Source organism: Pteronotus mesoamericanus, unplaced genomic scaffold (genome assembly GCF_021234165.1).
Source record: "Pteronotus mesoamericanus isolate MK-2021 breed Mesoamerican mustached bat unplaced genomic scaffold, CSHL_Meso_final contig_27, whole genome shotgun sequence".
NCBI classification, from domain to species: Eukaryota; Metazoa; Chordata; class Mammalia; order Chiroptera; family Mormoopidae; genus Pteronotus; species Pteronotus mesoamericanus.
The window spans coordinates 26,279,487-26,297,193 of NW_026555115.1; the positions used below are offsets into that span (position 1 = coordinate 26,279,487).

The 17,707-nt window shown below is 34.0% G+C and overlaps 1 protein-coding gene across 2 annotated transcripts in view; it reads right to left on the minus strand.

Moving 5' to 3' along the window:
* EAF2 (ELL associated factor 2) overlaps positions 1-17,707 on the minus strand; it is a 61,201-nt gene that overhangs the window by 30,945 nt on the left and 12,549 nt on the right. For both annotated transcript variants that reach the window (XM_054575223.1, XM_054575224.1), the window contains exons 3-4: positions 14,621-14,757; positions 10,180-10,325 (exon numbers count right to left, since the gene is read on the minus strand). In XM_054575223.1, coding sequence (XP_054431198.1) covers positions 10,180-10,325; positions 14,621-14,757 — 283 coding nt within the window. The remainder of the gene's footprint in view (positions 1-10,179; positions 10,326-14,620; positions 14,758-17,707) is intronic.

Genomic DNA, 17,707 nt, shown 5'->3' on the forward strand with positions numbered 1-17,707 from the left:
AAATGAGTTAAATGGTCCACTCAAAAGACATAGGGTAGGTGGTTGGATTAGAAAACATGACCTGCATATAGTCTGACTGTAAGAGACCCAGCTCAGAACAAAAGATCAACAGAGTGAAAGTGAAGGGATGGAAAAAAATATTCCAAGCAAATGGACATAAAAATAAAGCTGGGGTCGCAATATTTATATCAGACTAAATAGACTTCAAAACAAAGGTCATTAATAAGAGACTAAGAAGGTCACTACATACAAGGGGATAAAACTCTGGTAAACATATATACGCCCAACATAGGAGCACCTAAATATAGAAAAACCTTGAGCACTTTAAGAAAGAGATTGACAGCAATACAGTCATCACAAAGGACTTTGATACCCCACTCTCAACAATGGATACATCTTCCAAACAAGGACACAAGGTTATTGTAGCACTGAATGACACTCTAGATCAAATGGACTTAATTGTTATTTACAGAACATTTTACCCCAAAGAAGCAAAATATACATTCTTTTCAAAAGCACATGAATAATTTTCAAAGACAGATCATACGGTAAGATACAAAACAGGCCTTAACAATTCAAGAAAATTGAAGTCATATCAAGCATATTTTTGGATCACAATGGCTTGAAACTAGAAACCAACCTCAAGTAAAAATCTCAAAAACATTCAAGTACATGAAACTAAATAGCATGTTATTAAATAATGAATGGGTTAACAATGGTCAAGAAAGAAATCAAAAAGGAACAGGAAACAAATGAAAATGGAAACATAACAACCCAAAATGTATGGGACAGAGAAAAGGCAGTCCTGAGAGGCAAATTCATAGCAATACAGTCCTAACTAAATAAGAATCTAGTAAATTCTCAAGTAAACAACCTAACCTTACATCTAAAAGGACTAGAGGAACAACAAAAAACAAAGCCCAGAGCGAAGAGAAGGAAGGTAATAATCAAGATCAGAGGAGAATTAAATGACATAGAGACTAAAAAAACAATCCCAAGGATCAACAATTCCAGGAGCTGGTTCTTAGAAAAGATAAACAAAATTGACAAGCCTTTAATCAGACTCATCAAAACAAAACAGGACCCAAATAAATATCAGGAATGAAAGAGAAGTAATAGCTGATACACCGAAATACAAGAGATTGTAAGAGATTACTATGAACAACTATATGACAAGAAATTGGATAGCCTGGGTGAAATGGATAAATTTTCAGAAATATACAATTTTCCAAAGCTGAATCAAGAAGCAGAAAGCCTGAACAGACCAATAACAACTAGAGAAATTGAAGCAGTAATCAAAAAACACCTGGCATACAAAAGTCCTGGACTAAATGGCTTCACAGGCAAATTTTACCAAACATTCAAAGAACTAACACCTATCCTTCTCAAACTGTTCCAAATATTCAAGAAGTGGGAAGGCTCCCAAACTCTTTTTACAAGGCCAATATTATCCTAATTCCAAAACCAGGTAAAGACACACAAAGGAAGAAAACTGCAGACCAATATCTCTGATGAACACAGATGCTAAAATCCTGAATAAGATATTGCCAATTGGATCTAGTAATATATTAAAAACATCATACAGTGACCAGAAGAGAAGTGGGAGGGGATAATAGTGGAAAGAAGGAGAAGGGACTAGTCAAAGAACATGTACAAATGACCCATCAACATGGACAACAGACTTGGGATTGACTGTGGAAGCAGGGGGTGAGCTGGGCAGAGGAGGGCATAGGGGGAAAAATTGGGACAACTATAATAGAATAACAATTAAAAAACAAAAGAAAACACCATACACCATGATCAAGTGGGATTTACCTCAGTGATGCAAAGATGGTACAATATTTGCAAATCAATAAACATAATACATCACAAACAAAATGAAGAAAAATCACATGATTATATCAATTGATGCTGAAAAAGCATTTGATGAAACCCAGAATCCATTTATGATAAAAACACTCAGCAAAGTGGCAAGAGAGGGAGCATACCTCAACATAATAAAGGCCACAGATGAGAAACCTACTGCCCACATCACACTCAATGGGCAAAAACTATAAGCATTTACATTAAGATCAGGAACATGACAAGATGTCCGCTTTCACCACTCTTATTCAAGACAGTACTGGAAGTTCTAGCCACAGCAATTAGACAAGAAAAAGATATAAAAAGCATCCAAATTGGAAAGGAGGAAGTAAAACTGTCATTATTTGCAGAAGACACGATAGTGTAAATACAAAACCCTATAGTCTCCACCAAAAAATTACTTGACCTAATAAGTGAAATCAGCAAAGCAGCAGGATACAAAATCAACATTCAGAAACTGATGGCATTTTTGTATACCAACAATGAACTATCAGAAAAAGAAACTAAAAAAAAAGTTCCATTTACTATAGCAATAATAAAAATAAAGTACCTAGGAAAAAACTTAAGGAGGTAAAAGACTTGTACTCAGAAAACTATGGAACACTGAAGACTGAAATTGAGTAAGATACATATAATTGGAAGCATATTCTATGTTCATGGATTGGAAGAATTAACATCATTAAAAATGCCCATACCACCCGAAGCAATCTATAGATTCAATGTAATCCCTATTAAAACACCAATGGTATATTTCACAGATATAGAACAAATATTTTAAAATTTTATATGGAACCAAAAAAGATTCTGAATAACCTCAGTAATCCTGAGAAAGAAGAAGAAAGTTGGAGGGATCACAATACCTGATCTACAAGGCCACTGTAATTAAAAGTCTGGTAAGGGCATAAGAACAGATACATAGATAAATGGAACAGGATAGAGAGACCATCTCAATGGACCCAGGAAGACCACTCAACAGATTCCAACTACAACAAATTCAGATTAGAAGAGATATTTGCCTATTTGATAAAGGCATCTATGAAGCACTACAAATAACACGATGCTTGGTAAAATACCGAACACTTCCTTCATTTCAGAAAAAGTTCAAGGACTGAGATGATTATATTTGTTTTATTTTGTATATATAGTAATATACATTGATTGTTTTTGAAAGTGCTCCCAGATTATTATCTATAAAAGGTTATATATTCTTACAGTTAGTGAGTCCTAAATTATCCAATTTCTCAATTCCACTAATTTTATAGAGTAAGAGTAAATACATTTGAATGTAATTCTGGCTTTCTTAATCTTAATTAAAAGTATCATCAGGGAACCAAAAGCAATTTTATGATTGCTCTTTTAGTCTCAGTCCAGGCACAGGAAAAAGGCACATTAAACTGTGCATTATTATATAAATTACATACTTCTTTTCAAATAATAAAATATATACCTCAATAAGATCTTTAAATTTGAGATTAAATATTTAATTTTTATAAGATGGATCCAATTCATTATTTAAAGAGAAAACTAAGGTGAAGAACTATATGAAATACATTTTCCCTCTATTTCATGTGATTAAAAAAACCCCACAAGCCTATTGTGATTACATAGTTGCTTTAGGACATAGTAAGTAGGTAGAGTATTGCAATTCAGTTCTACTTCTATGATGCAGTTCTGACCTTTTGTGAACTTTAGTCATTAAATGTTTGTACTGTAAAAAATGTAATCTCAATTATTGAACCTCTAGCTAATAAGCATAATGGTACTCCCCCAAATTAACTTTTACCCAACATTTATATCAGAAGACTAAAGAATAAAATGAGCTCACAGGCAAAAAAAAAAAAAAAAAAAAAAAGGAATAGACAGCCCAGAAATAAACCCATGTCTCTGTGGTCAAAAAATATTTGACAAAGGGGGCACAAGCATACAATTGAGTAAAAACAGTCCCTTCAATAAATGTTGTTGGGAAAACTGGACTGGTACATGCAAAAAAATGAAACTAGACCACCAACTTACACCTAAACTCAAAATTGATACAAGACTCAAAGTTGTGATACTAGAAAAGTCCTAGTGGAAAACATAGGCAGTAAAATTTCAGATATCCCACATAGCAATATTTTTGCTGATAGATCACCTTGGGTAAGGAAAATAAAGGAAAAAAAATAAGCATGTGGGACTACATCAAATCAAAAAGCCTCTGCCCAGCTAAGAAAACCATCCTGAAAAAGAAAAGGGAACCAACTGTATGGGAGAAAATATTTGCCAATGATATATCAGACAAGAGTTTAATCTCCAAAATATAAAAAGAACCCATAGGACTTAACACCAAGAAAACAAATAATCCAATTAAAAATGGTTAAAGGACATGAATAAACACTTCTCCAAGGTGGACATACGGATGGCCTACAGACATATGAAAAAGTGCTCAACATAACTAGCCATCAGAAAGATATAAATTAAAACCATAATGACATATCATCTCATACCAGTGAGAATGGCTATCATTAACAAATCAACAAGCAAGTGCTGGCAAGGATGTAGAGAAAAGGGAACCCAAGTGTACCATTGGTGGGAATGCAGACTGGAGCAGCCACTATGGAAAACAGTATGGAATTTCCTTAAAAATTAAAAATGGAACTGCCTTTTGACCCAGCAATTCCACTGCTGGGAATATACCCTAAGAATCCTGAATCACCAATTCAAAAGAACTTATGCATCCCTATGTTCATAGCAGCACTATTTACAATAGCCAAGTGTTTGAAAAAGCAAAGTGTCCATCAGTAGATGAATGGATTAAAAAATATTGGTGCATTTATACAATGGAATACTACACAGCAGAAAAAAAAGAAGGAATTCCCACCTTTTACAACAGCTTGGATTGAACTGGCAACTATTATGCTAAGTGAAATAAGACAGTTGGTGAAAGATAAATACCATATTATCTCACTTATAACTGGAATCTAATGAAAGAAATGAACTAACATGCAAAATAGAACCAGAGACATGGAAACATGAACAGACTGACAGCTGTAAGAGGGAAGGTGTGAGGGGAGGAATGGAAGAAGGGAAAGTGATTAATCAAAGAACATGTATGAATAACCCATGGACAGGGACAATGGAGTGGAGATGGACTAAGAGTGAGAGGTGGAGTGAGTGGAATGGCCAATGGGAAAAAAATTGGGACAACTGTAAACATCATAAACAATTTTAAAAAACTGGACCGATGAATCAAGATGGCAGAGCAGTGAGTGGAAGTCACAGTGACCTCCGCCAAGGACCAATCTGGAATTACAACTAAATTGTGGAGGAATCACCTGGAACAAACAAGTGAACAACAGCAGGAGAGGAGCCCTACAACCTCGGACAGAAGAATCAGCTATAACACAACCTAACAGGTGAGCAGTGTGGTAGAGACTTGAGGAGGCAGACAGGGCGCCCCATAAGTGGCAGCACCAGAAGAATAGTGAAACGACCAGCTGGATCCCCCTGAGAAGAGCGAGGTTTAAACCATAAGTGGGGATCTCCAGCCCACAGCACCAGAGACCAAAAAGTACAGGGATAACAGCGAACTGAGAAAAGTGGCAGGGTTGCTCTCTGCCAGAGACAGGCGGCTAGAGACACAAAGAGCTGTGTAAAGGGCCAAAGGCATAAATTTTTATTTGCAGCTACTTACCCTAGTCTGGCAAAGGCGGGGGCAGACTGGGCTAGAGACGCCTGAGGAGAGACTGGAGAAGGAGGCTTTGGGGAGAGAACAGTGAAAGTAGCCGGCGGGATCCCAGTGCTGACTCCTCCCCCATTCAGCAGCAGCCATTTGGCTCAGGCAGACCACTTCCCCAAGCGGCAGCAGTGTGACAGGACACAAAAACCCCACCCCCAGAGGGACTGAGCCTAGCCATGAGCTGTCTAAGCTGGCCTGCTTAGTGCAGAGTGACTAGATTAACAGCGGAAGGAGACAGCCACAGACAGTAGATTCCTGGAAGTCTCCAACACACTGCCTAAGGTCAGACAGGGTCAACATCTGTCATCATCAGAGGCAGATCCAGAAAGAAAAAACAGAGGTCTCCTACCATAGAAGTTCACAACACAAAGTCAGGAAATCAAGACAGATCAATTTAAGAAGCAGAAGCAAAAAAAGTAGAGTCTCACAAATAACGGGAAGACAAAGAAACAACTTCCAGTCGAAGGGAAAGGAGGAATCTCCCCAAGCAGAACTAAAAGAAATAGAGGCAAGTCAACTATCAGATATTGAATTCAAAACAACAGTTCTGAGGAAGATCAATGAGCTCAGTGAGCTCAGAGAGAATTACAAAAAACTACAGGGAAACTACGAGGAACTTGCTGCAAACTATATCACTATGAAAAAGGACATAGAAACTATCAAAAAGAGACAAGAGGAAATGAAAAATACAATTTCTGAATTGAAGAACACAGTAAAAGGAATCAAGAGCAGGCTAGATAAAGCAGAGGAACGAATCAAGGAGCTGGAGGATAAGGTAGACAAAAGCTCCCAGAAAGAGCAAGGAAAAAAGACTCAAAAAGGATGAAGAGGCTTTGAGAGAAATGTAGGACAACCTGAAACGTAATAATATCTGTATAGTAGGGATACCAGAAGGAGAAGAAGATCAAGGGATAGAGAACCTGTTTGAAAAAGTACGATGGAAAACTTCTCTAATTGGAGGACAGAAAAAGTCACACAAGTCCAGGAAGCACAGAGAGTCCTATTCAAGAGGAACCCAATGAGGCCCACTCCCAGACACATCATCATTAAAATGGCAAATAACAAAGACAAACAGAGAATCCTAAAGTCAGAGAGGGAGAAAGCAGTAGTAACATATAAGGGAGCCCCAACAGGGCTAGCAGCTTTCTCAACAGAAACCCTGCAAGCCAGAAGGGAATGGCATGAAATATTCCAAGTCATGAAAAGCAAAGGCCTGCAACGAAGACTGTCCTACCCAGCAAGGCTCTCAATTAAAATGGAAGGTGAAATAAAAGAAGCCTAAAAGAATATACCTCTACCAAACCAGCATTGCAAGATTTGCTAAAGGGACTGCTTTAAGAAGATGAAAAAAGGAGTCTATGAATACCCAGTTCCTTACGGTTGCCAATACTTGATATTACCAATATTTTTAATACTTATTAATCCGATTGTGACAATGATATTTTAAGTGTTTATTATTTGTTAAAATTAAACCTCTTTTTGTATATTTCTTGCCTATTTCTGTTATTTTAAAAAAGCTTGAAATGACTTTTTTGTATTCTTTATCTGTTTTTTTTTTTTATTAAATATTGGTAGAATTTTTTTTTGCTAAAAAAAAACTATTAACCAATTTTAGATATGTTGCAAATACTTTCCTAGTCTATTACTTGTCCTTTAACTTTTTTTATATGTATATTACTATATAGTCTTAAATGTTTAATATAGTCATATTGTCAATATTTTACTTTATAGCTTTTGGGTCTGAATATTTTATTTCAGGGTAAGAAAATATTATTTTGTATTTCTCCTAAAACTTCTTAGATTTTACATATTGATTTTTAACTCACCTGAATATTTTTTGTATAATGTGTGAAATAGAGCTCTATATTTGTTTTATTTCAAGTAATAGTGGTCCATGCACCTTATTTGTTGAATTAGCCTTATTTTCCCCCATTGCTTTGAAATATCAATTGAATCATATATTACATTGTTAGACAGTTATATACATTTGTTTCTAGAATGTATTTCGTTGATCTACTTGATTATTTCTGTGCTGGTGTCATGTTGGTTTAATTGCTGAGACTTTATAATGGTTTTAAATTTTTTAATATTTTATAATGGACCTTGACATTTAAAAAAATAAATAAAATCAATCTGCATTTGAAAAAAGAAAAAGAAAAATGGAATCCTACCTTTTGTGACAACATGGATGGAAATGGAGAGTATTATGCTAAGTGAAATAAGCCCGTTGGTGAAAGACAAATACCATATGATCTCATTCACCTATAAGTGGAATCTATTCAACAAAATAAACCAATGAACAAAATAAACTACAGGCACGGAAACATGGAGCTGACTGAAAGTGACCAGAGGGAATGGGGAAGGAGGATAATGGTGGAAAAGAGAAGAGACTAAACAAAGAACATGTATGAATTACCCATGGACATGGACAATAGTGGGAACTGACTGTGGGAGAGGGGAGTGGGGTGGGATGAGTGGAGGAGGGCAAAGGGGGAAAAATTGAGACAGCTGTGATAAAATAAACATGATTCGAAAATAAAAAAATTTTAAAAAATAAAAATAAATTTTTAAAAATGTATAAATAAAATAAACATAATCTTTAAAAATGTATAAACATACTTGCTTCTGCTTATGTTCCTTTTTTCATACTGGCGCATTCTCAATTTTCATTTATCTTTTAACTTTATTTTTATTGTTCACACTATTGAAGATGTCCCTCTTTTCCCCCCTCTTTGCCCCCTTTTTGTTCTTATAACTGTTAGAATTTGACAAACGTTTTAGCTACTGCCATACTCATAAATGAAAAACTATTTCTTAATCTTAAAATCACATTTTAAAGCATTAGTGAGTTTGATCAATTTATTATATACTGGGCATGGCAACAGATTTACAGTTGTTCGTGTGGAAAATAATACAATAATTGATAAATAATACAAGAATAAACTCTGAGTTTTGCATACGCAAAACTGTATGCCCACTTTTGCCTCACCATGTTTCTACTGGCCATTGTATATTTTATGTTGTGAGACAGACTTAAGTCCATATAGAAATTTTGCATGTGATAAAACTGGCTTTTCATATCAATGAAAGAAATGATGACTTATTCAATAAATGGATATTGATTATAATCTCTATCAATACAATATTTGTTGATTCTCTATCAATACTATTTATTGAGACTGTTGGGGTGGAAGGAAGTTTGGATTCTTATTCCTTGAACTAAAACTCCAGATAGCTCAAAGATGTAAATGTAAATGTTAAACCATAGGAACACTAATTCAAGTGCCAGACATCAATGTATAAATCTGAAAACATGATTCAACCATAGGAGGAGACACTGGCAGAGACGGATCAAGAAAATATTTAAAAGAAGACTGTCAAAGGGATAGGCTATACAAACATCTCAATGCAAATTCTTATACAAAGTTAGATTTTATATTTGGATCATATTTACTTATCCTCTATGATACAATGCTTCAATACACTGCTTTTATTAAGGACTCTGATTAAAAAAACTGACACATACAGGAACTTCTTGTGTTGTAAAATTATTGTTGAAAATAATGTATCATTTAATATTCCTTAGAACAGGCCCCATATGATGAACTCGTTTTAGAATGTACTAGGAGGAAAGAGTCTAATTCTTTGGAACCAGTATCTTAGATAACAAAACATGCTACTTAGGTCTTTATTTTTGCCTTAGTGACTATGAAGCTCATATCTAAATTTAATGTTTTATTAATTAACAAATTTGCTTCCTCTTCCCCTTTAATACCATGATTTTCTTTTACAATATTTTACTGTATTCAAATATATTTATGATACCATGATTCAAATCCATTATGGAAGCAGATATGATATAATAAAATCCAAGATTCCTTTTAACAATAAGAGTTCTGAGCTTCTATTTTCCTTACTGCTAGTAAAAGGAACACATATATTAGGGAGCTAATACTCTACTGGGCCTAGGAGGGAGCAAGTGGAACTGGACTGCTACATGTAAGTTATGAAGTAAAAGTGTAGAAGCAAATATATTGTGGTGACTAGGGTCTTACTTCTACTTTAATTACTGTAACACCAACACCCAAACTGCAGCTAGGAGAAAAAAAAAATGGAGATTTAAATTTCCTTACTTTCAAAAGGACTGTGCCTCCCTAGAAACACCTTCCTCCTGAGAAGTGAGCAGCAATTCAGAAGAACTTGCCTGCTGCTTCCGCTTACTATACCTCCTCACTTCACTATTGTTTTGGTGACATCTTAGACATCTACAGTCTGGCTATGCATAAAGAACTTTGATTGGAGATGCTGTGAAGAACTGAATTTGAATCATCACAACTGTCAAAAAGAAGAAAACTCCAGTTACACACATCTAAACACTTTTACCCCTGAATAATAAGATAAAAACTCTCTTATGTAGATACTAATTACATAATACTCTAAACGAAAACCTATGCTCTTCCCCACCAAGAAAACCCATAATAATAAAAAGAATTTGCTCTCAATAAAACTTTATAGTTAGTTCCCTTGTTAATTAAAATGAAAGTTTTCACTTATTCTTAATCATTTCTTGTAAAAGAACACTATATACACCTAGACTTTACCTCTTTCAATATCATCCATCGAACATGTTGGGGACATCTTGTCTTCGGATGGAGAATGTTTTATAACACTGGGGGTCCTAGTTAAATTTCGCATTTGTTGCTGCTGATGCTCTACCCGAGGCTGCATTTTACTGCTTCCTTCAACTCTGCAATTAAAAATATCAAAGGTCAAAACAGTTATGATGGCAATGTAAAAACAAGTTTAACTTACAAAGTTGCTAAAATTAACCACTTATTCTTTTCCCTAGATATCTTTAAGTGGTATTCAAGAATTAAAACACTAATTTAATTCATTATTTAACAAATGTTTATGGATCCCTGGTATATATGCTTGGCATATATACAGTTCCATTGTGGGGTACAAATGCAAATAAAAACAAAACCACTGCTCAAAATTAGAGACAAAACCTACACAAATGACACTGGTTGGTATGGTTCCATTGGGTGGAGCACTGTCCCATACACTGAAAGGCTGTGGGTTTGATTCCTGGTCAGGGTGCAAAGGAGAAGGTAACCAATTGATGTTTCTCTCTCATATCAATCAATCTCTCTCTCTCTCTCCCTCTCCTCAACCCCCCTTAACCCCGTCTCTAAAAGCAATGAAAATGTCTTCACATAAGGATAAAAAAAGAAACAAACAAACAAAAACAAGAGACCCAAACAAATGCCTAAAATAAAATATACCTAAGTATATAGTAGGTACAAATGTATTCCCTAAATTGTAAAATTATCATTTCTGTAAAATTAAATTACTGTCACATTTTTCACTCATAACTTTAAGGCACGTTACTAAAGCAGATTCATTTACTTTCTTTCCTTCAATTCTTTCAATTTCTTTCAATTCTTTTAAGAAGATTATATAATATAATTATGCTTGACTTCTGCCTCTCCTATTTCCAGTCACCAAATCCTGTCAGTTCTTCCTAAACAAAGTATTAAGCATTTCACTTTTCTCTTCATTCCTATTTTCAAAACTGTGATTTATACATTTTTGCTTCCCCTATAGTTTCATTATACTCAGTTTGGTGAATTAATGTTTCCAAACAAAAATATTTTTAATTAAAAAAATTTACTCCCTAGTTAAAAAAATTTAATACATAAACCACTACCAATGGAGCCCTTAAGACAATGTCCTAATTTCATAGTTATTATTGAAGGTATTAGTTGCAACCTACCTTTATGACCTTATTACTGATCCACTATCAACCACACTCACCAGTTTCTAATATTTATTTATATGCAGGCATGGAGACAAATCTCTCCTCTATTCAAACAGGTATTATTCATTGGCCCCAAATAGGTCAGGTATATTCCTACCTTCAAATCTTACTTACATCCTCATGTTCTTTCTGATCAATTAAATCAGTCAATTTCAAACTTTCCTACCAATAAAAATCACCTGGGGGGAGGGGATAATGAAAAATAGAACTTCTCAGGCTCCTCCCCAGTCTGAAACTTGATATGAGAACTCATTTTTAATAAGCACTAAAGGTAATTCTTATCAAGTATGTTTGGAGAAGAAAAAGCCCTAAATCTAACCCCCTCTCAAGTTAAATCAATAAGGGCTCCCCAAATGCTCCGACCAACCATAACTTTTCCTTTTATTTAATTCATAGAGCAATTTTTGTCTATACTACTTGCATGCCTTTTAGAGCAAGTCCCTTATATTACATGGCAATTAAGGCACCTGCCTAGTTCCAAAAAAGGATATGAGATGGCTAAATTCTCCTACTGACCTTTCAAATAGAATAATATGTTAATCCAATTAAAAGGTAGAAGTTTCAATATTTATACAGAAAATTTTTTTTAGTACTTTTGTAGAAAACTTTCCCTTTCCTAATACCTTACATATTTTCTAGGTGTTCAATAAACTTTTACTAATGAAGATGAAATGTTCAAGAGTATATAATGGCTCTTTTCAGTCTAGTTCCATATAAGCATCTACAATAAACTAAGGTATACATAGATACAAACAGAAATATTCAGAAACAAAACAAACTTTTACATATCAAAAAGAAAAATCCTACAAGGTTTTGCCTAAGGCTCTCCACCAAATTTAAACTTGGAAAAAGGACACCACAAGTCAGGAGAACAAGACGTATGAACTTAAGAATCAGAAGCAAAAGACAAGAGTCTCACAAATAATGGGAAGACAAAGAAATACCCACCACTCGAAGGGAAAGGAGGAATTGCCAGAAAGAGAACTAAGTGAAATAGAGGCAAGTCAACTATCAGATGTTGAGTTCAAAACAACAGTTCTATGGAAGTTCAACAAGCTCAATGAGCTCAGAGAGAATTACTAAAAACTACAGGAAAACTATGCGGAACTTACTGCAAACTATATCAGCATGAAAAAGGACATAGAAACTATCAAAAAGAGACAAGAGGAAATGAAGAATACAATTTCTGAATTGAAGAACACAGTACAAGGAATCAAAAGCAGGCTAGATGAAGCTGAGGACCGAATCAGCGAGATGGAGAATAAGGTAGAAAAAAGCTTCCAGAAAGAGCAAGAATATGAAAAAAGACTCAAAAAGAATGAAGAGGCATTGAGGGAAATGCAGGACTACCTGAAACATAAAAATATCCATATAATAGGGATACCAGAAGAAGAGGAGGAGGAAGGGATAGAGAGCCTGTTTGAAAAAGTCATGATGGAAAACTTTCCTAATTGGAGGACAGAAAAAGTCACACAAGTCCAGGAAGCACAGAGGGTCCCATTCAAGAGGAACCCTATGAGGCCCACTCCAAGACACATCATCATTAAAATGGCAAATATCAAAGACAAACAGAATCCTAAAGGAAGCAAGGGAGAAAGAGGTATTAACATATAAGGGAGCCCCAATAGGGCTAGCAGCTGACTTCTCAACAGAAACCCTGTAAGCCAGAAGGGAATGGCAAAAAATATTCCAAGGAATGAAAAGCAAAGGCCTGCAACCAAGACTGCTCTACCCAGCAAGGCTCTCAATTAAAATGGAAGGCGAAATAAGGAGTTTCCCAGACAAAAGAAGGTTAAAAGACTACACCTCCACCAAACCACCACTGCAAAATATGCTAAAGGGACTGCTTTAAGGTGAAGAAGAGTTTCTATGAATACCTAGTTCCTTTCAGAGTTGCCAATACTTGATATTACCAATATTTTTAATACTCATTAATCTGATTGTGACAATGATGTTATTTTAATTGTTTCTTTACTATTTGTTGACACTAAGCCTGTTTTAGTATATTTCTTGTTTATTTCTATTTTTTTTTTTTTAAAAAAGCTTTAAGTGACTTTTTGGTATTCTTTATCCATTTATTGATTAAAGGTTTGTAGGACTCTTTTCCCTAAAAACAAACAAACAAAAAAAAAACACCTATTAACCATGTTTTAGATATGTTGCAAATACTTTTCTATTCTATTCCTCTTCCTTTAACTTTTTTTATATGTACATTACCATATAGTTAAATGTTTAATATAGTCATATTGTCAATATTTATAACTTCTGGGTTTGAATATTTTACTTCAGGTCATGAAAAATATTTGTTCTATTGTAAAACTCCTTAGATTCTACATATTGATTTTTAACTCACTTGAATATTTCTTGTATAATGTGTGAAACAGGGCTCTACATTTGTCTTATTTCAAATAATAGTGGTCCATGCACCTTGTTTGTTGAATGTCTTATTTAACCCACTGATTTGAAATACCAACTTAATCATATATTATATTGTTAGATATATACGTTTGTCTCTAGAGTTCTCATTATATTTCATTGATCTACTTGATTATTTCTGTCTGATGTCATGTTGGTTTAATTCCTGAGACTTTATAATGGTTTTACATTTTTGTAATATTTTATAACTTTGACATCTAAAAAAATAAATAAATAAATCTGCATTTAGGCAAGAAAGAGAGAGATGGAACTCCTACCTTTTGCGGCAACATGGATGGAAGTGGAGAATATTAAGCTAAGTGAAATAAGCCAGTTGATGAAAGACAAATACCATATGATCTCACCTATAAGTGGACTCTATTCAACAAAATAAACTAACGAACAAAATAAACCACAGGCACGGAAACATAGAGCAGAGTGAAAGTGACCAGAGGGGATGGGGAGAGAGGACAATGGTGGAAAGAAGGGGAAGGGACTAGACAAAGAACATGCATGAATGACCCATGGACATGGACAACAGAGTGGGAATTGACTGTGGGAGCGGGGGGTGGGGCGGGATGGATGGAGGGGGGTTAAGGGGGGAAAATTGAGACAACTGTAATAGAATAAACATGATTTATAAGTTGAAAAAAAGAAAAAATAAACTTGGAAAAAGGTTAAACATTTTTGTACCACATGGAAATAATAATTATATAATAATGTAAGTTAATCAAATAATTTTTTTCACTGACATTTCCTTAGCAATTTATGTGCTGATAAAATACTTTGTTTTGTTAACCACATACCTTGTTTTTTTCACAGTGATGTTGCTACTGAGTTTTTCTAGTCGACATTCTCCAGTATCATGGTTAATTATCAAAATGCATTCTTTTAAGTAAGGTTTCTTTGAACCTTTGAAAACAGTTACTGGCGGAGTTGATCCCTGTTTAAAAAGTTAATTACCGTTACTTAAAATTTATCATGTTAGTTCAGTTAGGAAGGACTCTGGGATTGTCTGTGTTTCTCAATCTATGTTATACTTCAGGTCACATAGCTACCTAAATTTAATAAAAAGTCAGAGATGAAGAGAGGCTACATCTTAAAGCTGCTATCCTTGAAGAAAGGGAATAGAGAAAGTACTTTCCCTGAGCCAGTAAAGATTTGTTTCATTTGTCTACAACTGGCAATTGGGATTCAATTCTAATACAACCAATATATTTTCCAAATAAAGTAGCAGAAGCCCTGAATTACATTTATTTCCTACCCCTCTTCTTCTTTCATAAGTTTAGTTTTTTAAGTATTTTCTTAAAGTGGTGCTCCCCTATGCAGATTAAGGAAAATGAATACATCAAGGAATGCCTGTTACACTAAACCCACTGATTAATTTTAGCATCATTAAAAGTGGGACAACCAGACATTATATGCTTCATGATGTTATATAAAAGAAAGTATGCAGCATCACCTATAAAGTATCCTTGCTAAAAATAAACAAACAAAAAACCCCACAAAGAATCTAACTCTCATTGAGCCTTTAACCACCAGTTTATAGGAATTGTGAGGAATGAAGGAATAAGTTAAATAATACCAGATACGAGTAATTTGAACTCAGCACATAAGTATATTCTCTAAGATGAACAAACAGTTTTTTCTAACAATCTCATAGAATATAAAGTGGAAGGGATTTTTATAGAACAAAAGAGACTTAAGAAACATAATGTCAAAATATTACAGGAATCTTATTTGGGTTTCTATGGGAAAAACATTTTTGAGACCATCATGAAAATGTGAGTATGGACCAAGTATTATAATTAATTCTGCTTCATGTGATAATTGCATGGTACTTAGGTTTAAAAAAAAAATCCTTGTCAGTCAGAGATCCATACATTAGCACCTAGGAAATGGCATAATATTTGGGATTGCTTTAAAATTTTATTAGGGAAAAAAGTGGTAGGAGACTATATAAGAAGATTAGCAAAATAATAATTAATTGAAGGTCAAAGGTAAGAACATGAGAGTTCATTACAGTATTCCATAATAAACAGATAAAGAAACCTAGATCATTACTAACAACCTACATCTACACGTGTTTCTTCTCCATCCTACGTCTGCATTCCTCAATCCTGAAGGAATTTTGTATTTATCATTCTCTAACTTTATTCCATATTTATGTATCCCTAAACAATAAAGTGTTATATTTGCTTGTTTTTGAATTTTATAAAAGTGCATTAAATTTTTGAAGTACTGATTATAAGAATTTTGTCAAATATAACAGTAACATTAGATCAGGTTAGAAAACGGTGACTTCTAAAAAGACTAACGGGCATATCTTTTTAATATATCATTTAATATGTGACCGCAAGGAATAGTATGAGATAAATTTGGTGATTAAGGATACCATAAATGGGAAGTAGATTAGAGTCTTCTGAGAGGTAGGAAGGGAAAATGATAAAACCAAAAGAAAAGAATAGGTTTTTCACCTCATATCTAAGACTAAAATGATCTACAGAAAATCAAGCATGCATTGCACATAGACGAGGACATGTATGGAGTGACCTTAGAAGAGTGAGATGTGGTGCACTTAAGTGAAGCACCGGAAAAGTGAAGAGCCAGAAGCATGATCCTAACAAAACCAACTGGGCCTACTTGGGTGGTAGGTATATTTTTCAAAAATCCTAGCTGAAAACAAGTGACAATGATACCTCAAAATAGTAACCCAAGGACTCCAAATTACAGTTGACAAAAGATTCATGCAATATGTTCTTCTTAAAGATATTTGTATTATTATTTAGAATAGAATACATCCTAAAATTATGATACATTATTGTAGTCTGAGATACTAAAGAATAAGGATTGGATCATAAATTTTTTTCATTGCTCTTAGCACCTAGACTACCAAGCCCTTCACAGATACTCAATAAGTGTTGAATACAAACAATATGAACATGTTTTATCATAATTAAAAAATTAAATAAGACTTTCATAATTTGTAGAGTGTTTTACACTTTAAATAAGTTTTTAAAAGTTAAACTTTTTTTCTCATGAAATTGAGTGTCATTCTTATATTAACTTTAATTTCTGCTCATTATCTTATTCTATACCTCAAGAAAGGGGTATTAAAGTATTAAAGTACCAGGTAACTCCTAAGCATATGAACTATCCTTGCCTCTAAATAACTATTGAATATATCCTATCATCTTCATGTTTACTGCTGTTACCAACTCAGAACCCAATCATCATCTCACCTAGATTACTGTTATTTTCCTCTATACTTTCCTTCCAGTTTTGTTTCTCATCTGCTGACAGGCAAATGTGATTGATCATGCCTGATTATAAATATCAGGAAAGGAAAGTAATCAATAATAGAATAAAATAGTACTAGTACAATAGTATTCCTGAAGTTGCATGAGAGAAAAAAAGAAAAAAATAGAAGAAATGCCTGAAACTAAATAAAGAACCAAAAGGAAATAAATCAAAGTTACAAAGAAACCTACTACAAAATGATAGAAATAAAAATCAAATATGTCAACTTCAAACTAAATGTGGATATAATTCTAACAAAAACAGAATGTGTCAAACTGGGCTTTAAAATGAAACCATATTCTGTTAACAAAAGATATAATTAAAACAAAATATCAGCTAAATAAAAGAGACACTAAGATTCCATGAACATGCAAACAGAAAGCAAAGGTGGCAATATTAATATTAGACAAGGGGATATTTAAGCTTAAAATCACCAAAGCAGGATAAAAAGTGTTGATTATGTAATGATGAAAGATATAATTCATTTAAAAATATAAGACCTGGCCAGTACCTCAGTTGGTTAGAGCATCGTCCTGATATGCCAAGGTTGTGGGTTCAATCCACAGTCAGTGCACATACAACTATCAACCAAT